The sequence below is a fragment of the Chelonoidis abingdonii genome, chromosome 2 (genome assembly GCF_003597395.2).
Source record: "Chelonoidis abingdonii isolate Lonesome George chromosome 2, CheloAbing_2.0, whole genome shotgun sequence".
NCBI lineage: Eukaryota > Metazoa > Chordata > Testudines > Testudinidae > Chelonoidis > Chelonoidis abingdonii.
In genome coordinates this window covers 260184275-260210387 of record NC_133770.1, presented here as the reverse complement: position 1 = coordinate 260210387, position 26113 = coordinate 260184275, and the positions used below count along the sequence as shown (strand labels likewise).

The following is a 26113-nucleotide window of genomic DNA, read 5'->3' as shown; positions in this document are numbered from 1 at the left end:
TGCTCTCAACACGGAAGTGGGAACTATGGGATAGCTGAGGAACAGCTACCCACAGTGCACCGCTCCTGAAATCGATGGTAGCCTTGGACCATGGACATAAGTAATCGATTTTTTGATCGCACTGTGGACGCGCAAAACCGATTTTATAACATCGGTTTGGTAACATCGGTTTAAACTACTTCGAAATAATCGTGCAGTGTAGACGTACCCTAAGATCTGAGCCCTAAGCAAACAACATTTTCCCCAAAGTAAGAGGCATATGCTCCACAGCCCACTTCAGTACCTACAACCGTCCACAAGGTTAGGAGAAGAGAGAAGCCAGAAAGATTCCAAAAGTATCTGACGTGTCTGCATCATTCCAGTATCACAAATAGATAACAAGGTACTTTAGACATAAACCAGCATAAAAAGAAAGTTTTTGTTTTGTTTTTAAATACCAAAAACCAAAATATCTTCTGCTATTATTCAAGTGTTGAAAATATGGTAAAAGCTCAATTAGTCTCAGATACTTCAAGCCTATAACCTGGTTGTTAAGATGCTCACCTGGGAGAGGAGAGATCTGAGTTCAAGTCTCTTGTCCAGAGTACAGACTCAAACCTGGGTCTCCCATATCTGGGTAAATGCCTTAACCACTGGCTAAAGTTATAAAGGGACAGAATGGCACACACACACAGCTAAAGGTTATAAGGAGACATAAACAGTTTGCTGGCCCTGAAAAACTTTTCCCCAGCTGAAGCTATCATGTTAAATTTGCAAATAGTTTTTGTCAACTCGAAAATGCATTTTTCGGCAAATAAACTATTTGTCCAAAATTTTTTGTCCTGCTCCAGTTTCAAGTCACAGTACTTTTGCAAGAAGATTGCTACTTGTATGAGGCTCAGAAGTGTCACTGAGAATAAATGTAGAAACTATTTTTCAAATACATATACAGGGCTTTGTCCTTCACTAGATTTTAGTATATCATCACCTTTTCGTCTTTGAGTGCTGAATCCCCACAGAATAAATGTATTGAAAACAATTAATTTTTTAAAATTAAATTAAATAAGAACAAGTGAGAAGTGGGCTAAATTTCAAAGGGATATTTTTGTTTTGGGATCCTGTGTTAGAACAAAGCTGAAAGAATGCTCTACTATTTTTATACCACTGGTATAGGAAAGATTAATATAAATCGTAAAGCTTAAAAGATGATTTTAGGTCTGTTGTCCCATGCATAATCTAAAAATCTTTATTAAACTGATGCTCAAACACACATTCTGTCCTAATTCTGTTGTTAGTCTTTAAATATTTACATATTTCCTTTCTAATAAATATTACCCAAGGAAAAGATTTTTTTAAAATTTTGTCAAACATTAAATAGAGCAACAACCGGAATTTAAGAAGTAACAGCATACAGAAACAACCAAGCCAACTAAGCGGATTTGTCTATGACTTCATCTAGCATTCTCACCTGGTACTCCATCTCTCACCCAATATTCAGTGTCTGTTTCACTACCATTTTCGTAAATGTTTGTAACATTGATAGGCTGCAGCAGCTGCATAATCTCCTTCAGGATGGCACGAGCTTTGTCACTGCCTGTAAAAGCCAGGCCCATCGGCATGAAGGTACCCGAATCAGACTCCATGACGATGTCAAAGTTGGAGATGTTACCCTAAACACATAAGAAACAAACATTTTAATGTTTATTTGCAGACTATTTTTGTAAGACTCCAAAATTTGCCATTTGCTATATGTTACTAACAGAGCATGCAATACCGAAAAATTAAAGAGAATGCAGACAAGAGATGTATATGAACTATATAAAACAAAAAGCCTCATCTCTCATATATGAATTGCTGATAAGGCTCTCCTTCCTGAAGCAACGTAAGACAGAAGGCTTTTATAAAATAGCCAGTCTGGTGGCACGAACCATTGCACTACTGATTAGTCCTCTTAACATCCCCACCCTTTTGAGGCGATTTAGAACTAGTTATACCTGAATTGTCTTGAAGGCACCTAACAGAACACACTCCATTCTCACAAGTTAGAGGTTTTGCTTTACACACATCTGGGAAATTCATGACTGCATAAGTGTTACAAGAAAAAAAAAGTGTTATTAAGCAGTGTGTCCCATGAATAATAGACCCATGCTAAATTGACTCGCTGGTAACTATGAAAATGATCTCACACAAATATTACCACCAATGAACGCTCAAAACCTGTCACCCTGCTGCCACAGGTTTTCTGAAGTTCAGCAATAGAATGTGCTGCGCATACTCAATGTGTAAAAGCAGCAGAGAATCCTGTGGCACCTTATAGACTAACAGACGTTTTGGAGCATGAGCTTTCATGGGTGAATACCCACTTCTTCAGATGAAAGCTCAATGTGCTATTTTTAATTGCTGTAACTTGGTTCTTTCAAGATCGAAGTATTTCAGATGTGGCAAAAATAAGAGTTCCTAATTCAGGAATAGGCATGCTAAAAGTTTTAAAAGAAAAGTGTTTGAGATATTTGAACACAAAGAAGTGTCTGAAAAGCAACTTAAATAAAGACTAAGTCCCTCTCCAACTGTTGGACAACAAAATGGCTAAACAAATTAAGATATTTTTGAAAATAATTAACTTCTCGGTTGAGTTGAAAAGCCTGAAAGGTTTCAACCTAGAAAGGGAAAAAAGTTACAACTAACTGGGAACAGAGAATTAGAATGGAAGTGTCCTCTCACCCTATCGCCAGTGCAATTGCACAGGTCATGGGTTCTCACCCTGGGGTCATGACAACCCTCCCTTTCCTTACGGCGAGTTGAGAAGAAGGACCAGAAAGTGCATTCTGTTGTAATGTGCTAACCGTATTGAAAAGGCTGAAAACCATGGCTATAGATGATAGAATGTGTAAGATGCTAAGCTTTAGATTTCAGGCTATGTTAGCTGTCAGTGATAGTATGAGAGAGTGTTCAGAACAGTTTTAAAACATTTCAGTCCCCCGGTGCCTGAACACAGATGTACAAGGTGTCACAGTTCCTGGGTAACTGCACCTGTATTCCCCTTCTGCAGTCTGCTCCAGGAGTGCCCAATCAGGTCTCAGGCCTCAAGCTATCAGCTGTCGCTAGTCCCACTCCCTTCTGACCAGGGTTTTAAGGCAGCACATCCCCCTGTCATACACAGTGATATCCTCAGCAGCTCTCACATGTATCCAGCCCCTTGCTCTTTACTTTCACTGCCAGAACAACGACAGGGTTTTTACCAGTGACCACACAGCTCTTAGAAAGCAAAATACATTTATTCTTAAGGCAAAAGCATCACAGAAAAAAACATATAAAATGATAAAAGGATTTAAATGCTCACTAATCATACCGGGACTCTCCCAGCTTCTACATGGGAAGTCTGTAAGGTCAAAGTCTTTTCAATCCTTCTGCAGAGATTGGAGCTACCCTACAACCAAAGGTCCTATTTGCTGAACCAAAAGGAAGGCCCTGAGTCTGTTTAAACTCAGCCTTTTATACCAGAAGTTTTTCTTTGTCCCCCAGCACCCTGAAAAAAGTTAAAATCAGTCCCTTCCATTCTTCCCCAGCAGGAGAAGCTTCAAAAGCTGGAAAATCTACATAGCCAGGCTTGGGATTTTGCATTAATTACCTCTTAGTGATCCCAGATCCCACTGGAAGCCCCACTCACCCCCAGTGATCCAAGATTGGAACGGAAATAGAGGGTGGTTTCCTGTGCTAAGTGAGCCAGGAAAACACAAACACATTTGTACTGGTACAAAGGGCTATTCTACCAGCTCAAACCGTGCGGCCCATCTCAGGCTTTCATGCTTTCTATGTAAAATACAATATGGTCCCCAAAGCTAACACAGGTGGCTGCAATATCTGTCATACAAGAGTTGCCAGTTAAAAGACAATATTTGCTACAGTAACCACCTTTCTCTCCCGTATTATGTGTAGGAGGGGAAAATCTGGGTATCATTCATACTACCAATCTGGCAAATGCTAATTTTTTAATGCTGACCATTGTACCAAATTTGGCCTGTAATAGAAGCATTTCAAACACCGGCTCTTGAGCAGCTCCACTGGATGCCTGTAAAGCACTGGCTATGTCTTCAAAACAATAACTCTGCTCAAAACAGTACTCATATTTAGAGCTCTACCAAATGTACAGTCCATTTTGGTCAATTCACAGTTATGGATTTTTAAAATAATAAATTTCATGATTTCAGCTATTTAAACCTGAAATTTCATGGTGTTACAATTGTAGGGGTCCTGACTCAAAAAGGAGTTGTGGGGGTTGCAGTACAGCTATTCGTAGTTCTGCGCTGCCGCTGGCAGCAGAACGGCCTTCAGAACTGGGCAGCTGGAAAGCAATGGCTGTTGGCCAGGACTCAGCTCTGAAGGCAGAGCCACCATCAGCATCAGCAGAGGAGTAAGGATGGCATGGTATAGTATTGCCACCCTCACTTCTATGCTGCTGCCTTCAGAGCTGGGCCCTCGATCAGCAGCCGCCACACTCTGGCTGCCCAGCTCTGAAGGCAGCAGCGCAGAAGTAAAGGGTTGCATGGTATGGTATTGCCACCCTTACTTCTGCACTGCTGCTGGTGGAGCGCTGCCTTCAGAACTGGGCACCTGGCTAACAGCCACTGCTCTCTGGCTACCCAGCTCTGAAGGCAGTACAGAAGTAAGGATGGCAATACCACAACTTCCCTAAAATAACCCTGTGACCCTCCCTCACAACTCACTTTTGGGTCAGGACCCCCAATTTGAGAAATGCTGGTCTCCCCTGTGAAATCTGTATAATATGGGGTAAAAGCGCACAAGAACAGATTTCACGGGGCAGACCAGATTTCATGGTCTGTGATGTGTTTTTTATGGCTGTGAATTTGGTAGGGTGCTGCTCATGTTACAAGGGGTTTCTAGTGCAGTAAGAGTGATCGATAACATGTAAATGAATTGAGACAGACTATTTGTGGCTGGTAGAGAGAAATGTTGGTGTGAATGGAAGAATGAATATGGGGAAAAAGATTATCTGAAAGGCAAAATTAGCCACACCAAGCAAATGTCAAGATATCAGCAACACTGGTGTGCAGAAAAGACCACTTAACCATTGCAGAATTATTTTTTAAGTTGCTGCTATGCCATTCTTCAATTGCTTTCTATTTATATAAATGTTCACATATGTTTTCAATATTAAACTGACAAAATGAACCACCCACAGTATACAACACTGCCCTTTTCCTCCTCTTTTATATTGTAACTGTTTAATTGTTAGCACATGCTGGAGGGGCATGAAAACAGAATGTCTTTGCAAAACCAGATCGGGGTGGGGGTGGGGAGGAAGAAAGAGGCCACAAAGGTTAGAACTGCTCTTTATCCTTGAGAACGCTATCTTTTTAAAGCATTTTGTCCATTAGAATGTAATGACTAATTGCATGTATATGCAAAGTGGATTTAGAAAACAATAGTAACATAGGCTCCACAAGAGGTGGTCTGGGCTGATTTCACCACACCAACTTGAGCATCTGTAATAAGATACTAAGGTTCCTATGTATGAGGGAAGAAATATGTTTCATGTAAGACTATCCTTTATTTCCTTTAGATGGTGCAGAGGTAACTGCTGTTTATCAAAACAGGCTGAGACTGCATTTTGTTCTCATAAGTAAACACTGGAATATAACTGTAGGATTACAGAATAACTGTGGGCTCAACTGTTCCCTCCACCTCTCCCTGTACTCATATGCAAGTTCATTAAAAACTCAGGCTACTGAGATAATCACTTTTGTCAGGGGCCAATGTATTTGCTGCAACTTGCAATAATGCAACATACTTAATGGTATAATTCTCACCATGATACACAGCACAGAGAATTAAATGAAACACACTGGCTCCTGTTAATGGGAGCTGCCTGCCTAACTCTCTTCACACTAATGACATTTATCCTTTACATTCCTGTGACTTGATCCTGTACATAAACTAGATTTAATGTGGGATGAATGTGCCACAAAAGAGGTAACTTCTTTCTGGCTTATTACGTCTATTGCTTACATTGAAACTTTGAAATGCATCAGCATAGAGTTTATTGCTTGCATATGCAAATAGACTGATCACTGCCTGTATTTTCCCTCATTTATTTTTAAATATGTATTCTTACCAAACAAAGCTAAAACACATTTTAAGCTTATATCCCCTCCTCCCTTTCAACCCATAAGGCAAGCAGTTAAAACCATGAAATCACAGCCAAGTCCATTCAATCTATAAAAAGAACCAAAACATCTGGATCTCATACAACTATGAAGGTATTGATTCTGTCAGAAAGGTAACAAGCCCCACTAAGACCAAGAACTGGGAATCCTAGTCAGCCAGGAAGTCAACTGTTTAGTTAAAAAAAACCCCTTAATATTTAACAGGGATGATGATGGTTTGTCAGGCATGAGACTCAAACCATGTTCTCAAAGTCTCATGACTTATCTACTGAGTCACTGAGTTTCCTCTTTCAGAGCTGCAGCACTGGGAAACCAAAACTCCCAGATTAAACAAGGGGTGGGGTGGAGCAAGCTGTTCTAAAAGACTTTGGCAGCATTTGGGCTATTTAAAATACACTTATCTCCTTTCTATAAACCTGAGAATCCTAAAGATAATTTGGAAGAAAGAAAGAAGAGTCCAGTGGCTTAGCTGTTCTTGACTGGTTCTACCACATGTCCTAATTTAGAAGACTCACTACTTTACAAGGAAAGCACTAGAGTTTCCTTTTACGACAAAATATTGCCCTTGACTTGCTGGTTAAATATTTGTTCCAGTATATGGGACATGATGCGAGTTTGGCAGTCTCCCTCAAGTTTTCTTCTACTGAATTACACTTAGCATTAGGAAACACCTACACTTGTATGTAAGGATTTGATCCTAAGCAATTTGGATCTAAATATAGTATTGCAATAACCTTCTCATACTAGATATAATCAAATGATAATCACCTCACTCAAGTAACTATATACATGTCTAAATCAACACAACAGGTTTGTTAGCCTGGTAACCAAGGGTATGGAAAATGTTGTATGAAAATATGCTAAAAGCCTCAGTGTGTAACTTGCAGGTAAAAAAGAAAACCGAACGGATTACTTTTAAAACTCATATATCACTATAATGTCAATTTGAGTTGCTATTTTTAGCCAAACTCAGTTAATAAAGCAAAATGGCATAAATGGAAACTGAAGAAAAAATTCAGAACAGCTGTCAGGAAGTAGAGATGAGCTGGTCTCAGAATACAGTATCTGGCAACCACAAGTAGAAAAGCACAATTCATACTCCAAAAGAGCGAGGACAGCAGAAGTCCAGGGAAGTGTGACTTGGAATATTTCCATACAAGTTACCCTGTTATTAAATGGGAGAACCTTCCTGTGAGGCATTGTACAAGGAGGATTCTTTGCCCCTCTCAATAGTCAAGTGAAAGATTTTTCTGTTGCACTTAGCTGGACCTATGTTTTGTACCTCTAGACCAAGGGTTGGGCAACGTTTCAGAAGTCGTGTGCCGAGCCTTCATTTATTCACTCTCATTTAAGGTTTCGCGTGCCAGTGATACATTTTAACGTTTTTAGAAGGTCCCTTTCTATAAGTCTCTAATATATAACTAAACTATTGTTGTATGTAAAGTAAATAAGGTTTTTAAAATGATTAAGAAACTTCATTTAAAATTAAATAAAAATGCAGAGCCCCCGGGCCGGTGGCCAGGACCTGGGCAGTGTGAGTGCCACTGAAAATCAGCTCATGTGCCGCCTTCAGCACACGTGCCATAGGTTGCCTGCCCCTGCTCTAGACCAGTGGTTCTCAACCTATTTATCATTGTGGCGCCTGGGCCGCAGATTGAGAACCACAGTGTGCTCCCCACCCTCCGAGCCCTCCCATAGACCCCTATGTTCAGTGCCTCCCACACAGAAATCCCTCCACAGAGCGGGGCCAGGAGTAGAGCCTTGGGCAGGGGGCCAGGTGGCACCCCGGACCCCTGACCTGGACCGAACTGTGAAGCAGGGCAGCCAGACGGCAGCCCAGATCCCGACATTGTGGGGCTGGGAGCCCCAGACCTTGGACCCTACCATGCAGGGATGGCCGACAGCCCTGGGCCCCAAACACCCGCTGTGTGAGGCTGGGTGACAGACCTGACTTCAGACATTGCGGGGCCGAGTGGCAGTCCCGATCCCAGACCCCTGCTGTAGATGGCTGGGTGGCAGCCTCAGACCCCTGCTGTGTGGGGCCAGCCAGCAGCCCAGATCCCAGACCCCCACCACAGTAGGCTGGGCAGCCCACACCCTACTGTGCTGGGCAGCCAGGAACCCAGACCCAGCCACGCGGCCCAGCAGCCTTCAGCACACAGCTTGTCTGCAGCTCTCAAACTATGGGGCAGGCCTCCCAAGGGAGGCATGGGAATGTGTCAAGGGAGGCATGAGCTGTGTGCCCTCCAAACCCCTCGGTCCCTGCCTAGAGCACCTTCCTGCATCCCAAATTCGTCATCTCTAGCCCCACCCCAAATCCCTCGCCCTCCACACATCCAAACCCATCCGCAACCTGAAGCCCCCTCCCGCACCCTGAACCCTTCATTTCTGGCCCCACTCCAGAACCCGCATCCCCAGCCAAGAGTCCATACCCTCTCCCAAACCCCGAACCCCTGCCTCAGCTCGGAGCCCCCTCCCATACTCTGAACCCCTCAGCTCCACCATACCCAGCCCACAGCCCCTTCCTGCACCCCAAACTCCTCATTCCTGGCCCCACACCAGATCTCATCCCCCCAGCTGGAGCCCTCACCCCCTCCCGCACCCCAACTCCCTGAGCCAGCCCAGTGAAAATGAGTGAGTGAGCGAGGATGGGGAGAGTGAGCGACAGAGGGAGGGGGGATGGAGTGAGTAGGGGCGGGACCTCAGCGAAGGGCCAGAGAAGGGGGCAGGGCCTCAGAGGAGGGCCAGGGAGGGGGGCGGGGCAAGAGTGTTCAGTTTTGTGTGAGTAGAAAGGTGGCGACCCTAATCTTTGCTCCATAGAGTTTAGTGACAAAATTCTCATTGACTTAAATAAGGTCCAGATTTCACCTATAATCTTTTACTTAATTATTACCATTTTGCTTGGTGAAGACAAATTACCAATATGTCTATGTGTTTTGTAGGTGTATTATTGTTTCTCTCTGTCTGGCAACCCTCACAGACAATACAATTTGTTATTGTGTGTTTTGAGTGTCAGTCTCAATTGATATAAACTGCAAAAGGAAAAGGAGATAGTATTAAGAATAGCAACATGCTACATACAGTAGCCCTGAGATTACCCATGGCCTTATTTGTGGCTATTTTTTCTCTTTTGACCATTTTAGTATAGTATAGTATAGCTTTACCAATGAGAGATTTTTTTTATTCAGACCTGGATACTTATTATATACAAGCCCCTCTATTGCTGAGGAGTAGAAATAATCAACATTTTCTGAATGTTATTTTTTTAGTCATTGGCCTTTTTACAAATATACCTCTACTCCGATATAACATGACCTGATATAACACGAATTCGGATATAATGCGGTAAAGCAGTGCTCGGGGGGGGGCGGGGCTGTGCACTGTGGTGGATCAAACAAGTTCGATATAATGTGGTTTCATCTATAATGCGGTAAGATTTTTTGGCTCCCGAGGACAGTGTTACATCCAGGTAGAGGTGTATTTTCTTCCAAAATACTGTCAACGTTGTTGAAGTTTTTCAATTAAAAAAATTGTGGCTTTTTTCATTTTACCCACAAATTTTTATGGAAAACATCAAACTGGTTAACAATTTTTTAAGTTTCTTAAATCATGGGTTTTTAGTAAATGAAATTTTTTGATAACATTTTAAATAATATTTTTAATAAAATTGATTTTTGGAACAATTCCAAACAAACAATACTTTCACATTTCCTTATCTTTTGCAAAAATAGACTTTCATTATTCAGCCAGTTCTGCTCATGAGCCATTGCAGTAAAATGAAACTGAAGTATTGAGGAAAAACAAAGTAGGAGCAAACAGAACATGTGTTCCTTTTCAGCTCTGTCATCTGAGACCCCTTTCTACAGGTGGAGCTTGTTTATCCCTTTCTCTCTTCGTTAGCAAACAGACAAACTTTGTTTCTTTCCATAAGCCCTTCACAATCTGCCCCCAACTTCCAGACAAAAGAGTCCTGAAGTAACTGTAAAGCAGCCTATGTCCCCCAGTGACAAGATGGTAGCTAAAGCTGTGGAAAAAATCAATGGCAGAATCGGTTTTTCAGACACTGTAAATGCTTATCCAATGCACATCCCGGCAGTAGCTTTACATCAGCTTGCCTGTAACCTGGGGGCAGAAAGCCATCCATCCACAAAAGCTGTCTCCCCGTTAACTCCAGTGAGCCTTTGGATGGAAGGGCAGGCGGGGAAGACTTGATGGTTCCTCCAAGGAGTCAGGGTGTGTTGGCAGCTGCAGACTGGAAGCTGAAGAGAGATCAACAGGCTGCTAATACACACTTTGAGTCTGTCTTCCTTGCAGCTGAGGTTTATGAACAATAAACAAATTGAGCCCATATTTACTATTAAATATTCAATGTTCTACCGGGCAATGCTATCCAGGGCCCAATAGACACAGTCTACTAGGTATTACTTATATTTTAAGTGTTTGTCAGGGATACACTAACTATGTGAGTGCCCTTTCTTGGGTAAGTCCCACTAAAGGGGTACAACAAGAAGCCTATGGGACAGATTCTCCAGTCTGCCTGGTTTATCTTGAGGCACTTGTGCACAAAGTGAATTTAAAGCATACATAGGCTTGCACTGGAGAATACTCCAGGTGTAGGTGGATTCCCTACCAGTGCAAATCTAGCTGAGGTGGCTTCTGCTACCCAGAGTAAAGGGAGGGAAAGGGTGTATCACAGGGGGTGGGGAGGGGAGGTGGGGGAAGGGAGGTCACAGGAAGGGAGGGGAGGGGAGGGAAGGGAAGGGAAGGAGGCATGGTGGAGTGAGGTTCTACTAAACCTGATGTAGTAAGAGGAGGCCCAGAGATATAAACCTTGGTATCAGAGGCCCAGTATGAGGCCTGAGACCTGAACTACAGTAATGATCAAGACTTTGCTAACATAAAGCAAAGTTAAGCTGTGAGCCAGAGGCAGGCCCTGCACACAGAAGCTGGCAAGGAAAGGGCTGATGCTGCAAAAAGAGACATATCTAAAAGGTACTGGATACCAGATATCAGAACATTTGCATACTTGTACATTCCACACAGATAACAAGGAACAAGCTGACTCATCCAAATGACAGGGCCAAAAGGGTAATATAATGGATAGAGTTGTTTTGTTCGAACCAACATGTACAAGGTGAGAGGTGGTACCTTACTACGTAGAGGGGTTGCCCCTCAATATGTCAGGAGTGATGTGTAACTTATTTGTATCTGTGTATAAGAATGCATCCCTGGGGCGGTGTCTTTGTCTGGCCTAGGGGGCAGTGGAAAATTCCGCCACTGACTGAGCGGAGTCCATTGTCAGGGAGCACATATGTACTAGCTAGCAGCACCTTAGCAGCACCTTGGACTTCTATGCCGGGGAGATGGAGACTGTTTTTCTCTTCGACAATAAACCTGGCCCAGGTGCCTTCGTACCTTACGAGAGTCTTTGGTCAATGGGGGCTCTCTTGGGGTCTGCTGTGTCAGCTATCTGTGCAGACCCGGGGCAGCACACAGAGGGAACAGGCACGCAGCCAATTGATATCAACATTGAACAGAGCAGAGCATCGATGCCACCTGATTCCCTTCTGGCTTTAAGTACCTGAGGGGCATTTTTTCAGCAATGTAAATTAAAATTGCCCATATGCTGCTTAACTTATGCTGAGACTATGCAGCTGAGAATCACAAAGCCACAATTCGCTCCTTGTCAGTCCTCATTTGGGTACAGTGGAGAATCAATCTATTTTTGCGTTTTATAAAAGCCTGCTTTTCCTTTAAGGTCTCCTTTGGAAAATAATCACAATTTAATATTAAGAAATGCATATTATAGCTCACTAAAATCACTGTCATGCAAATATAATTGTTCATGTAATTATATCTACATTCAACTCATTAGCACAATAAGTGATAGTAATAAATATTAATTGTGATTGTAGAAAATTAAGTGGAAGTGGCTTTTTCTTTTTTGCATCTTTATGTGTGAATATCTTTTCTTATCTGTTTCTTCCATTCTCATCCTGGTGACTCACAAACAAATGCTTAAATAGAGATATCAAACTGATCTCCCTAACACAGATCTCCATGTTACATTATTTGCCTAAAACATATAGAACAATATAAGTGAGGTGGAGGTCATACCATTGCTAAAATAAGCACTCAAAAAACGATTAGCTGAAGCCTGAGGCATAAAACCTATTTGTCTTTCACTCTTATCTTTTTTCCTCTCCTGCATTATTATCTTCTCCTTTACTGCAGCAGCCATGTATTGATAAAAAAAACAAAACAAAAAAGAAAAACAGAAAAAAACTCTTCCCGTTCATTTTAAAAAAGGTCATCTGACCTGTTTTTGCAGGTACAGAACCACAACAAACACACACATAGCTGTGCAACAAGATATGAAATAACATGCTCATTGCGACTCCTTAGCACACACATCCTGCATTCTTAATGAAAGGAAAGCAGGGGTTATTAGATTCTTAGAGTTTTCATCAAGTACCTAAAAGGAGAAATCCTATTATCCTCATCTCAGCAGCAAGAGAGAGCAACAGTAGCCTCCTTACTCTCAAGCCATCTGATTCCCTTGTGTGTGTGTGTGCATGCAAATAAGGACCACATTTCAGATATCAAAGTTTTGAAAATTTCTGTTAGCAGGAATAACCAAGCAGGGCCAAAGATCAAATCTTTTTTCTAATAAATACAAAAGTAAATCAAAATAAGTTGCTCCCATTAGTATCTTTGATACAGTCAAGTTTTAATCTAAACATTACAACAATGGACAACAGGTGCATTACAGCCTAAATTGTTTTACGTTACTTACCTCGAGATAGCAATATTACTACATAGATTTATTATAAGAGAGTTTTCTTTAAGATGATTTGAGTTAAATTTACACTTCGTGTAATGCTTCCAATGATTTCGATGGAATTACAAGAGTATGAATTTGGCCCATTGTCTCTTAATTGTAATTTTCTGAGTTTTCCAGTTGCAGAGATTGTAGTCAGTGTTGTAGCCAGGCTGGTCTAAGAGGATATTAGAGAGACAAGGTAGGTGGGAAAAAGAATTCTCTGTAAGCCCAAAAGCTTGTCTCTCTCACCAACACAGGTTAGTCCAATAAAAGATATTACCTCACCCACCTGGTCTCTCTAATTGCAGAGATACTTTAGTTTCCCTTGGAGACTCCTTGTAATATCTCTATTCCTAAATAAATATGATTTGCCACTCATGTTTTCTCAAATTTATCTACAGAAAGAGCCACAATATGGGTGCTAATAACCCTTATTATGGCAAGTTCCTTCCTCTTAGCCTGTGTAATTCGGAAAGAGTGGCAGTATTTGTGACATTTTGTGGTTTTAGATTTTTTTTTTTTATTACTTGTATAAAACCTAGGAGCTATACAATCAGGGCCCACTGCATTCGCAACTGCACAAACACTAAACACCAGTCCCTGCCCCGAAGACTTAGGGCATGTGATAGGGCATGACTCACCACTGTGGCGTCTCCTGCTGACTGTCCAGGGAATTAGCGCTGCACCCTCTTCTGGTGGTGTCTCACCTGCCGTCACCTCCGTTCCTGGACCCACATCACTCCCAGACCAGGGCGTCCACTTCAGTGACACTGTCCTCCCGCTGTGCCACACACTGTTCCCCGCCCTTCCAGGGGGACATGCAGTCTACTGTCTGGCCACTCCCTTCAGCGGCAAACTGCAGACCACGGTCCAGCCACTTCCTTCAGTGGCTCCAGCACCCTCCATGCCCTTGCATCAAGGCCTCAGTCTGCAAATCTCTGCAACCTGCCAGGAGCTGCCTTTAGCTCTCACGGTCTCTGCCTGCAGCAGTGCTCTGTTCAGGGTGCTTGCTGCCCTCCCTTTCCAAGGCAGCCAGTCCTCCTCCCTTCTCAAGCTCCAGGTCCTGCAGCCCTTCTTATATGGGCCAGCCTGGCCCTGATTGGCTGCTCCTATAAGCTCTTCTGTGATTCACTGCCTCCTGCGCAGCCTTCCTAGGGCTGTTTTTAACCCCTTTTCTGCCAGTGTGGGACAGATGCCTCATTACAGGGCCTGATTCTCATTTACACCGCAACTGTCAGAGTAAAGGGGCCTCAGTAAAAATGAGAATCAGGGCCTTTAAGATCTAGGAATCAGTCTCAATTTAAAAGCAACGATCATTTTGGCTGGTAATACTTTTATGAGCAATGGTACTGGTGATTCAGTATGCAGACCTCTATCATTTGAGTTGATACTAAGCAAGTGCCTTAGTATGGTGTTGGTAATGGACACCGCACTGTTGGAGGTACTGTTTTTCAGAGGCAGCACCTGACCAGCTATATTCATATATTAAATATACTGTGGCACTTTACCCTGGTGTCCTGGCCAAAACCCTATAGGTGCTGTGATAGGGCTTATCCCTACCACCTATTAAAAAAAATATTAAATATTCAAAAGCCCTGAGGTAAAAGGGTACACAGGGAGTAGCTTAGGCTCCTGTGAAGGAGGCCCCGAGGTAGGGTCAGTTAAGAATACTTTAGTGGAGCCTAAGAGGTACTGAAGAGTGGTTAGACCAGCAAATAAAGGAGAAGCTTGGAGGATCTAGGGAGAAGCCAGAGAACCAAAGGGAGACTTATTTAAACACAAGCTGTGGGAAAGCAGCACATGGGGCTTGAAGGTAGGACGAAGCCGAGGGAACCTGTAGCATGTCTGAAAAAGCAGAGCTAGCTCCTTAATACAGGGTCCCTAGGTCACAACTCAGACTAGAGGGTCCCCCTGAGGAAGGGGCTTGCCAGCCCAAGAAAAGAAATATTGAACTAGGGTGAGACTGAAGACTGACCCCAAAGGACAAGCCAAGGAATAGGCCGAGGGTGGGGGAGGAGCAAAGGCTCTTTTGTGTTGGGACGTTTTGTGAACTTTCAAGTCAGACCTTTCTGTTATTCTGGAAGGGGACTGAACTTTGTGAGACTTGGCCAGCAGTGTGAGTCACAGAAGACCCAGTGAGAGATAGATGGGCTTGTAGGAGGTGCCAAAGACAAGGACGTCTAGTATCATTGCACCCTGACAGAAGAGGGCGCTACAGGTGGTGAGTACACTACTTTACAGGTGCCATTAGGTTGGGGTGCAAAGGGAATGAGAGACTCTCCGTAGAACACTAAATAGCCTGTACACCCCTCTCACTAATGCATCTAGTGCACAGATACTGCAATAATGGGAGCCACAGAAATACTTGAGAGTGTTACAAACAAAGCTACACATAGGCCTATGAGTTACTTACTACTAAAACATTATCTCCCTGTAGCTATATCATCTTTATTCTGTTGCTACACCAACTATATCAGAATTGTACGATTTCCACTAGGGTAATGTCGTCCTTCAAGGGTCTATTTGCCAGAAAATAAATATTCTTGAAACCTAAAACTAAATGGACAAAGCAAAAAAGTAATCAATTCAATTCCATTTTATGCAGCTAAACTGTATATACAGAATCTTTAAAATCATACATCTACAGTACAGTAACTCCTCACTTAATGTTGTAGTTATGTTCCTGAAAAATGTAACTTTAAGCAAAACAATGTTAAGCTAATCCAATTTCCCCCTAAGAATTATGTAAATGAGGGGGTTAGGGTTCCAGGGATTTTTTTTTCACCAGACAAGCCTATATATTATATTATGTGTATACACACACACACACACACACACACACACACACACACACACACACACAGTATAAGTTTTAAAGAAACAATTTAATACTGGTACACAGTGATGATGATTGTGAAGCTTGGTTGAGGTGGTGAAGTCAGAGGGTGGGATATTTCCCAGGGAATGCCTTGCTGCTAAATGATGAACTACCAATTGGCTGAGCCCTCAAGGGTTAACTCTCACACTCTACAAGGCAGCAGGAATGGAAGGAAGGGAGACAGCATCGCAGACAGAGATAGAGACACACACCGTGTGTGTGTGTGAGAGAAAGAGACGTGCATTTCCCCTTTAAGTATACTGCCTTGTTAATTAGCTCAGCTTGCTGAGATCGCAGCTGCTGCCAGCAAGCTCCCTCCATCCTGAGCCCTGTTGTGTGTCCTCCTGCTCTATGAAAGATGGGATAAGCGGGGTGCAGGAGCAGGGGCAGGGGGACGCCCTGACATTAGCCCCACGCTTCCTCCCCTCGCCCCTGCACAGCAAGTAGGAGTCTCGGGGAGCAACTCCAAGGCAGAGAGCAGGAGCAGCACATGGTGGTGGGGCGGGAGGGACAGCTGTAATTGCTAGCCTCCTGGGCAGCTGCTGCATATGGAACTCAGGGGAGCAGGGAGCTGATAGGGGGAACTGATAAGGGGGCTGCTGGTCCACCCTGGTTCCAAGCCCCCACCAGCTAGCTGCAACGGGCTGCTCTTCCTGCAAACAGTTGACAAAGCAGGTGGCTGCCAAACGAAGTTAGAAGGGAGAATTACACAACTTTAAACAAGCATGTTCCCTAATTGATCAGCAATGTAACAACGAAACAATGTTAACTGGGACGACTTTAAGTGAGGAGTTACTGTACTTATACTTGTTCAGCTCTATTATCTTCATTATTCTACCCTGCCACATGGGAATAGTGCATTTACACTCTCACAAACATTTCAATTTCAAGGAAATCCATGTCCCATTCTGCTGACATACAGTACCTTTAAAATATTTCTTTTGTTTGACTTTTAATCATAACCACCAAGAAGTAGTTCAGGCTATCATAATCTTATTGCCCGAAATTTGCACAATAAATCATTAAAAGGTTAAGATATTTTTCATGCTCAAATAGAATGTACAGAATTAATTTGCTTTATTTGGTTACTATGTATAATGAGGATTTCTTGTAGGCAGATTAACAAGAAGGGGAAAAATAAATACAAATGAGATTCTTACTTATTTTTTCCAATTAAGTATTAAATGCATATTAGGTTAAACTGTGCAGTCTTCTTAAAACATCAAGAGCTGAACTGCAATAGTATAACAAAAATTGACATAATTTTTTCTGCCAAATTAAAAGTTTGTTAAGTATCATTCGCCGCCTTTATTTGCTAATTTGATTATTAAATGTAATCATCTACATCAATCCACCTAAAACCAAACAAGACTAGCCACAGAGTACAAGCACAGACTTCTTGGCAGAGCATGGGAACAGAATGACATGATTCCATATAGCAGTAACATTTCTATTTTAAGAGACTACTAGGCTAGCCCTGGCAGATCCTATTCTCTTTATAGAGTGAAAATGGATGATATCTTCACCATCTGCTTTGGCAATGTCCCCTTTAACAGCATCATGCATATAGTACAGTGTGTCTGCTGTGTCTCCATCTTCTGCATACATGGATTTTTGTAAAGGATTTACATAAAATTCTTGTTATATAGTCTCCTGTTTTGTTACTACTTAGTCCATCTGAACACCGTAGTGTCAGTGATCAATCCAGCATTTAAGAGACACTATCCTCCTCCAATGATACCACAGCAAGCCTATCCAATTGTCCTCTTTGACATATCTACCAGCTGAGGGCTTGTCTACTTGGGGAGTTTAATTCGCAGTGAGCTACCTTTTGTAGTCAAAACTGTGCAGTTTAGACATGGCCTCACTCATGTTACTGAAGGTTAAACCACCCCCTTCCCATGTAGACAAACCCTGATAAGTCTAAAATGTCCTAATATTGTTGATATAATAGGTGCGTAGGAATCCACATTATCCAATGCCTATTTTAAAGCACACTAGTAAAGAAGCAAATTGGGACCCACTCCCACTGTTCCTTATATGGCACCATTGTGATGTTAACTCAAGCCATTGAATGTAGTGGAAAACAATGATATAATCTGATTTAATTCCATTTATTTTTTCATAGTGAATTTTTAATTCTGTGCCTCCCTCTCAAAATGAAACCTCCAGTTATTTGTTCTTTTAAGTTAAATAATGTTATGAGCTAAGTGAAACCTTGTTATGGGCTGAATTAAAACCTCATTCAAATAGATGTATGAATGAATCTCCCATTCAAAACAGCTGTAAGAGACAGTTACGTGGCTACACCTCAAACAAAAAATTATAGGATCTGCCCAAAAGATAGGTCCGTTGTAGTGGGTTCGGCTAGGTATTGTGTGAAGAGGCAGGTGCGGACGGGAGAGAACACACAAAAAACTGCAAAAGAGACTGAAGGAGCAGCTGAAATCACAATGGCTGACTAGAAGAAACCTGGGAAGAGGTTTTTGAGCAAGTTGCAAATAGTGTAAGTTGAAAAGAGTGCTCTTGGTGCTGTGAGCAAAAAGAAGCTGTTTCCTGCCATTTGATGACTTCTGTGTTCAGAGACACAAGACTTTGTGCATTCTTTGCAAATAAACAAGACTTAAGAGAAAATACCAGACTCCACCTATTTCTACATCCCCCGAGCCCTGAAATTCAGCTAGCTGCTTGGGTCAAAAAAGGAGCAAACAGGTGTCAAGAGAGGGATCCAGTATCTGGGGAGACAGCTTGTGAGCTGGTATTCCTGTTAACTGAACATCGAACAAATAATGGAGATGCTTGCAAAAATCAAAAACAGCCAGTGGGATTTAAAACAAGAGCTGGTGAATTTTCAAAAGGAATTCAGACAAGACCTGCAACAAAAGCTGGAGATGTTCCGGAAAAGGCTCAGAGAGGATTTGTAGGCTGAGATGAGCTCTATGTTGGAGCAGCAACTATGAAGTACCTGGACAAATTGGGAAACCCAGCTGCAAAACACCCAGGCTGGAACAGTAACAGGGATTCATGAGATGACCAGCAAATTATCTCAGTCGTACACCAGAAAAACTGGAGACGAAGCAAGTTTTGGCCAACTTGGAACTTGCTAACAGAGATGAGCTGCAGCCAGGACTCGTGGAGCTAAAAACTCAGATACATAAGGAATTCAAAGACTCGATGATCACGGTGGATGGCAGCTACCTGGATGATTAATTGAACCAATCAGAGGACTAGGGTTAGAACTGGACATTAACAACAGTTTTCTACCTCCTTGGTTACTCACAGAGGCCCAGAGGGGAGAGGTCAGGCTGTCCCAGCTGAAATAGTCCAAAATCCCACCCACTATCTTTGAGGGAAAAACTCTCTGGGAGGTTATTTGGTTCAATTCAATGTTATATAGTAGCTCAAATGAGTGGCTGGGAAGAAGGACAAAAACGGGGGTTACTAGCAGCCAACTTTGGTGGCCCAGCTCTGATTGTACTGCAGAGCTTATCACCAGAAATGAGACTGAGTTATCCAGATCTGGTGCAAGCTCTTGACATGCAGTTTGGAGTTAGTCATTGATCTAAGCTGCCTGGGGCACAGCTAAAAGCTAGAAAGAGAGGACAGAAGAAAACCCACCTGAACTGGCTGAGGACTGGCAGAGACTTGTGCTCCTGTCATACCCAGATACCACCAAGGCCTTTCAGGATAAACTGGCGATAGACAGAGGACAGCAACAAAAATGATAAAAGGCTAAGAAAACTGGGCATGTTTAGTCCTGAGACAAGAAGACTGAGAGGGGACCTGATAACAGTCTTCAAATATGTTAAGAGCTGTTATAAAGAGGATGGCGATCAATTGTTCTCTATGTGCAATAAAGGTAGGAAAACTAGTACCAGGCTTAATCTGCAGCAAGGGAGATTTAGGTTAGATATTAGGAAAAATGTTCTAACTACATGGGTAGTTAAGTTCTGGAACAGGCTTCCATGGGAGGTTGTGGAATCTTGATCATTGGAAGTTTTTAAAAACAGGTTGGACAAACACCAGTCAGGGTTGGTCTAGGTTTACTGGGGTCTGCCTCAATGCAGGAGGCTGGACTAGATGGCCTCTTCAGGTTCCTTCCAGCCCTACATTCTATGATTCTGACAGTTCTGTTAAAAGCTCATTGTGACAGTCTATACCCCTAAGTTCATTCCTTTTACAGACTATGTTAAATTTTTTACAAAGCATACTGTGTGAAGTGTTAGTGGCATTTTACCTTTTACTTCCTTGTAACCAATTCTGACTTCTATGCCTCATTATTTGTAGTCACTTAAAATCTATCTTTCTGTAGTTAATAAATTTGTTTTATTGTTTTTATCTAAATCGGTGTCTGAATTGAAGTATTTGGGAAACTTCATTTGGGATAACAAGATTTGCGAACATAATTTTCTATTAATAAAATGACAGAGTTTATATGAGCTTGTATTGTCCAGGAGGGTGCTGGGCAGCACAAGATGCATATTTCTGGGAGAAGTCTGAGACTGGGAGTTTGCTGGTGTTGCCCTGCAATGTAATTCATGGGTGGTTGGCTGTAGCACTCATACGGTATAGCTGCGAGTGATTTATATGCTGGACTGTGTGAGAGCAGACCAGGAATGGTTACACTCACAGTGAAGCAGTGTAAAAGGCACTGTGAGCTGGAGAACTGAGGGGACACAACTATCAGTCCAGATTGTACCTGAGGTAACATCACACTAGTACTCTGCCACAAGGGTCTAGAGAAAGCCTCCCTCCCTGTTCAGGAAACAAGCTGAAGGGGTAAAGTTTGGAGGTACGAAGACAGCCTCACAGTTTTTGTTTGTGACTGGACAGTTAAACAATAATAATGGGAGTTTGTCTACACAGTGTGTAATAGGATCTGTGATGTGTATAGGTATAGTTGATACATGTTCAATCATAAAAGAGTTATTAGACCAGACATGATAAGAAAATAAGGGAATAGGGGATCCAGAACTGAACTGCCTAATTAGTCTCACATGGAGATAATGACTGGCACAACAGCACCCATCTAAAAATTGGGTTTGACAATTGGACCTTAAATTTAAGCAAGAAGTCTGGGTAGCTGAAATAGTGGATGAGCAAGTAATTGGCTTAGATTCCATTATGGCTGATAACGGTGTAATCCATGCCAGGAAAAGTGTCTTACGGAGTCTGTTCGTGGAAATTCCCTTTAAAGATATGGCCAAAGTGAGACAAATGGTTTGTAGATAACTGGTGTGCAGTGAACTAATTGTCCTGCTCCGAGGGCATAAACCATTACAACAGCTACATGCTGTGGTAGCTTTCTAGCCAGGAAAAGATGGGGAATGGCTGAAACCTGTTCTGAGAGCCAGAGTTTCACGGGAATCTTAGCTGCTAAAGTTCTTGTGGCTACAAAACAAGAATTAATCCCTGTTTGTTTGCTGAATGTTTCTGACAAGCAGCAAATAGTAAAAAAAAACCAAACCAACCAAACAAAAAAACTGCAGTTGCAAAATGTCAACCAATGGATCTGTTAAATACTGCTATAGAAGAAAACTGCAAGGGGGAAAGTGAGTTCCCAGAGTTTTTACTGGACTTGATCCTGAGCAGTGCTGTACACTTAAATGGGGAACAGCAGAAGAGTCTAAGAGTTTGTCGTTAAGAATCAGGAGTTGTTCTCCTGAGCCAATAAAGATATAGGTTGTATTACACTGATTCAGCACAAGATTGATACTGTGGGAAATCAACCCATTAAACAGCCACCTCAGCAGTTACCAATAACAAAAAAGGGAAGAGATACTCCCGGCATTGAGGAAATTTATCAGGAAGGCTCATTGTGTAGGTAAGAAAAAGGATGGCAGCACCGAATTCTGTGTGGACTATAAAAAATTAAATGAAATCACATCAAAGGTTTCTTATCCGTTACCACAAACAGATGATACCCGGGATGCTATAGCAGTGTCAGCTTGGTTTTTCACAGTGGATGTTAAAAGTGAGTATTGGCAAGTAGAGGTGGATCCAAACAACAGGGCAAAAACTGCTTTCACAGCAGGACAAGGCTTATGGCTTAAAGTGATGGCTTTTGGCTTGTACAATGCAACAGCCACATTTGAGAGGCTAACAGAGACAGTATTATGTTGCATGCCCCTCTCAGCCTGTTTGTTATACCCAGATAATATCCTGGTACATGCTAAAACCTTTGAACAGGAACTAAAACATTTACAAATGGGCCATGATAAGCTGAAGGCAGACAATTTGAAACTGAACTCAGAGAAATGTAAGGTATTCCAAAAAAGGGTAATCTATGTCAGGTGCACAATTAGTGAGGAGTGAATGTCCACTGACAAAAAGAAAACTGGAGGATGTACAAAGCTGACCAACTTCCCAGACATTCACAGATGTGCAGAGTTTTATAGGCCTCTGCTCCTGTTCCAGAAAGTCCATTTGTGGGTTTGCCAATATTGCAAAATACTGCATCAGTTGTGTGAGAAAGGGAAACCATTTCAGTGGTCAGCAGAGCAAAATGTAGCATTTTGAGAGTTAAAAAAGGCTCTGCTGACTGCTTCTGTCTTGGCCTATCTGTGCTTCAAAACCCTTTTCATATTTGATACAGGTGCTAGTAACTAAAGTTTGGAGGCAGTATTGGCACAACACAAGGGACTTGAGAGGGTGGCAGCTTACTATAGCAAAAATCTAAGATCTCCTGAGAGAAATTACTGCACCATCAGAAAGGAACTCCTAGCAGTGGTTACAGCTATAGAAAATTTTCATCATTACTTGTATGGAAGGAAGTTTCTGGATAGGACAGGACAGACTTCCTTGCAATGGCTCATTAGATCCAGGAATCCTGAGGGACAGCCTTGACTGTTGGCTGGAATAACAGCAGGGTTAGGATTTCACAGTCAGACAGTGGTTAGGTCATAAGCATGGTAAGGCTGATACTTTGTCCAAACAGCCTTATTGGGAGGCTAATTGGAAACACTACCCCAAGCAAATGCATCCGACTTAGTGGGTATGCACCCACGAAAGCTCATGCTCCAAAACGTCTGTTAGTCTATAAGGTGCCACAGGATTCTTTGCTGCCCCAAGCAGGAGAGCAAGGAATTAGTTGCTCAAGGGAATGGATGTGGCTCTCTTTCTTGACTTTTCAGAAGTGCCTATGTTCTTAATTCATCCCTGGAACAATGGGGATGGAGTTGCAGGAATGGACCCCAGAGCAATTAAAACTCTCCCAAAGAAAGAATCCTCATACAGGGATACAGTGTAAGTGGAAAATCAACCGGCAAATGCAGTCAGCCTGGAATATAGTGTCCTCTCACAACACCACAATAAAAAGTTTCTAGTCACACTAGGAAAACTTGGAATTTAGAGTTGAAATATTGTACAGAAGATGGCAGAAACCAGTGGGTGATGGATACAGGCACCAGCAGCTTGTCAGGTACATTGAAAAAAAGTTCTGAGGTTATGTCATGAGGTCAAAACTGATGGACATTTTGAGGTTGCAAAAACCTTAGCCAAGTTAAGGGAGAATTTCTATTGGGTAAAGTGCAGGGAGGATGTAGAAAAGTAGTGCAGGAAATGTGATGCTTACATTGCAAAGAAGGGCACTGGCAGTAACTCTTTGCAGCAGTATCTTGTGGGGGCATCAATGGAGTGCATTGCCATTCATGTTCTTGGGCCCTTGCCTGAGACGGAGGCAGGCAGTCATTATTTGCTGGTAACTATGGACTATTTCACAAAATGGCCTGAGACTTACTTAATAGGAAATTAAGAGGCTGTGACAGTAGCAGTAGTTCTAGTGAATTAATTCTTCACCAGATTAGGGTCCAGGGTGAGGTACTCACTTTGAATCCAAAGTATTTCAACAGGTCTGAGGGATTCTAGGGAGCCATGAAACTCCACCATGCCTTCAGATTCTGCATGTTTGAGGTGCTGCAAAAGGTTCAGTAGGACTTTGGGGTTCAGCTGGCAACCTTTGTAGAACAGTGAAGATGCAATAAATCGACCAGTGAGCGCTCTCTCGTCGACTCTGGTACTCTACCAGAGCGAGAAGCGTAGGAAGAGTCGATGGGGGAGCGTCAGCAGTTGACCTAGTGCAGTGAAGACACCGTGGTAAGTAGATCTAAGTACGCCGACTTCAGCTACATTATTCACATAGCTGAAGCTGCGTAACTTAGATTGATCCCCCGCCCACCCAGCATAGACCAGGTCTTAGCTATGCTGATATAAGCTTTCCTGAGTAGACCAGGCCACAGAAAACTGAAAAAAAAATGACAGAGAGTGAGGGACAGACTGAAGGAGCAACTGAAATCATAATGACTGTCTCTGGAACAAACCCGGAGAGAGGTTTTCGGGCCTAGGGTGCAGCCTGAAAAGAGTGCTCTTGGTGCTGTAAGCAAAAGAAGCTGTTTCCTGCTATTTAATTCCTGCATTCAGAAACACAGGACTTTGTACTTCTTTGTCAATAAATAAAACTATATCAGAGAAAATACCAGACTCCATTAACTTCTGCTTCCAACCAGAACATCAATGAAGACCTGAAATTCTACTAGCACTCGGTTCAAAAAAGGGGCAACAATAACATCATAAACACACTGCCAGGAATTTTATTGCAAGACATGTATTCTGAAAAACCTGCTGTCATGGTAGAACAAAAACTTTAAACACACTTTTCTTCATCAATTTCTTGGCTTTGCATTGCAGGTTTAAGCATTGTTGAGATTAACTACTACCAAATAAGGGATCACAAAACACAGATAAAATCAGGAGTTAGTTATATGATTACAGGGTTAACTTCCTACAAAATGTTTATATTTTGAAAATTGTTGGCTCCAAGACAGTTTTATGAAGTTATCCTTCATGTCATGCAATCCTTTGAAGAGACAACTGTGCACAGCTAATATGGAAATAATATTATGTGATATTTTCCTCCTAAATACCAATCCTCAAAAAGATTTTTATAATTTTACTTAGCATCATCAAAAATAGCTAGTGATGGCATTTAAAATGTCCTTGATCCCATACAGTAAATAATACTTGGCTGAAAACATTTTAGATCATACTCACCATTAAAATATTATATATCTGTGCTTCCAAAGAGAGTTCTCTCTTTACTAGCTTATTCATTACATTTCAGTGCATTATACAACATGCAAAGAAACAGAAATATAAAGGGTAAATTAAATGGATTAATATTGCCAATGTGTATGGCTTGCTCACCCCACAGCAGATATCCTTATGAAATATTTGCTTCATAACAGCTTTGTGACATGCATGGTAGATCATGTAAAGTTCATGCAGACCTTATCATACCCCTTAACTTTTGACCTTCAAATGAAAAGTCCCTATCATTTTTCCCTTTTGCAAGCCAAATGAATGTCTGAGTCAGAGAGTTACATTAACAAACCAATGGAAGCTAAGCACAAGAGGATGGAACTTCCTTTGTTTAAAAGGATTATATTAAAACACAGAGTATTTCACAACATCTGGGACATAAAGTTGTGCCTATGTATCTGCAGGCAGAACTGGACTCTATACGTTTAGTTAGACGAAGAGTCTGACATTTTGAAAATCGAGTATTCTCAGTCAAAAAAGCAAATACTGTAACAGATTATTTTATTACATTATCTACCTTGTGTAACTGGTAGTACTGCTCAGCACCCACTCCTCCTGGTTCTTCCGCAGTCCACAGCACCAGCCGCAGAGTTCTTTTGGGGCGGAGGCCTAAGACATACAAAATTAAATATGGCTTTTAGTCCCAAATGTTCTATTTGTCTAAACAATTCATGTCTTGGCCTCCATTTCCCCAGGGCAGCTACATATGGATTTCCATCAAACAGCCACCTCTGCTCTATGACCTCAACAAAAAAGTGAGCATTAGTACTTTTACTGCTGCAGAGTAGAAGATGTATAGCGGGGGTACTTTTCAATGGTGCTGCAAGCACTGGTGGATCACAAGAAACGTTTCACCAACATCCACGTGGGATGGCCAGGAAGGGTTCATGACGCTCGCGTCTTCAGAAGCACTGCTCTGTTTAAACTGCTGAAGCAAGGGAATTACTTCCCAGACCAGAAAATAACAGTTGGGGATGTTGAAATGCCTATAGTTATCCTGGGTGACCCAGCCTACCCCTTGATGCCATGGCTCATGAAGCCATACACAGGCAGCGTGGACAGTGGTCAGGAGCTGTTCAACTACAGACTGAGCAAGTGCGGATGGTGGATCTTAGAATGTGCATTTGCCGTTTAAAGGCGCGCTGGCGCACA

At 42.2% G+C, this 26113-nt stretch overlaps 1 protein-coding gene across 2 annotated transcripts in view; it reads right to left on the bottom strand.

Moving 5' to 3' along the window:
• CPQ (carboxypeptidase Q) overlaps positions 1-26113 on the bottom strand; it is a 270044-nt gene that overhangs the window by 50386 nt on the left and 193545 nt on the right. For both annotated transcript variants that reach the window (XM_075063116.1, XM_075063117.1), the window contains exons 6-7: positions 25479-25570; positions 1448-1649 (exon numbers count right to left, since the gene is read on the bottom strand). In XM_075063116.1, the coding sequence (XP_074919217.1) occupies positions 1448-1649; positions 25479-25570 (294 nt within the window). The remainder of the gene's footprint in view (positions 1-1447; positions 1650-25478; positions 25571-26113) is intronic.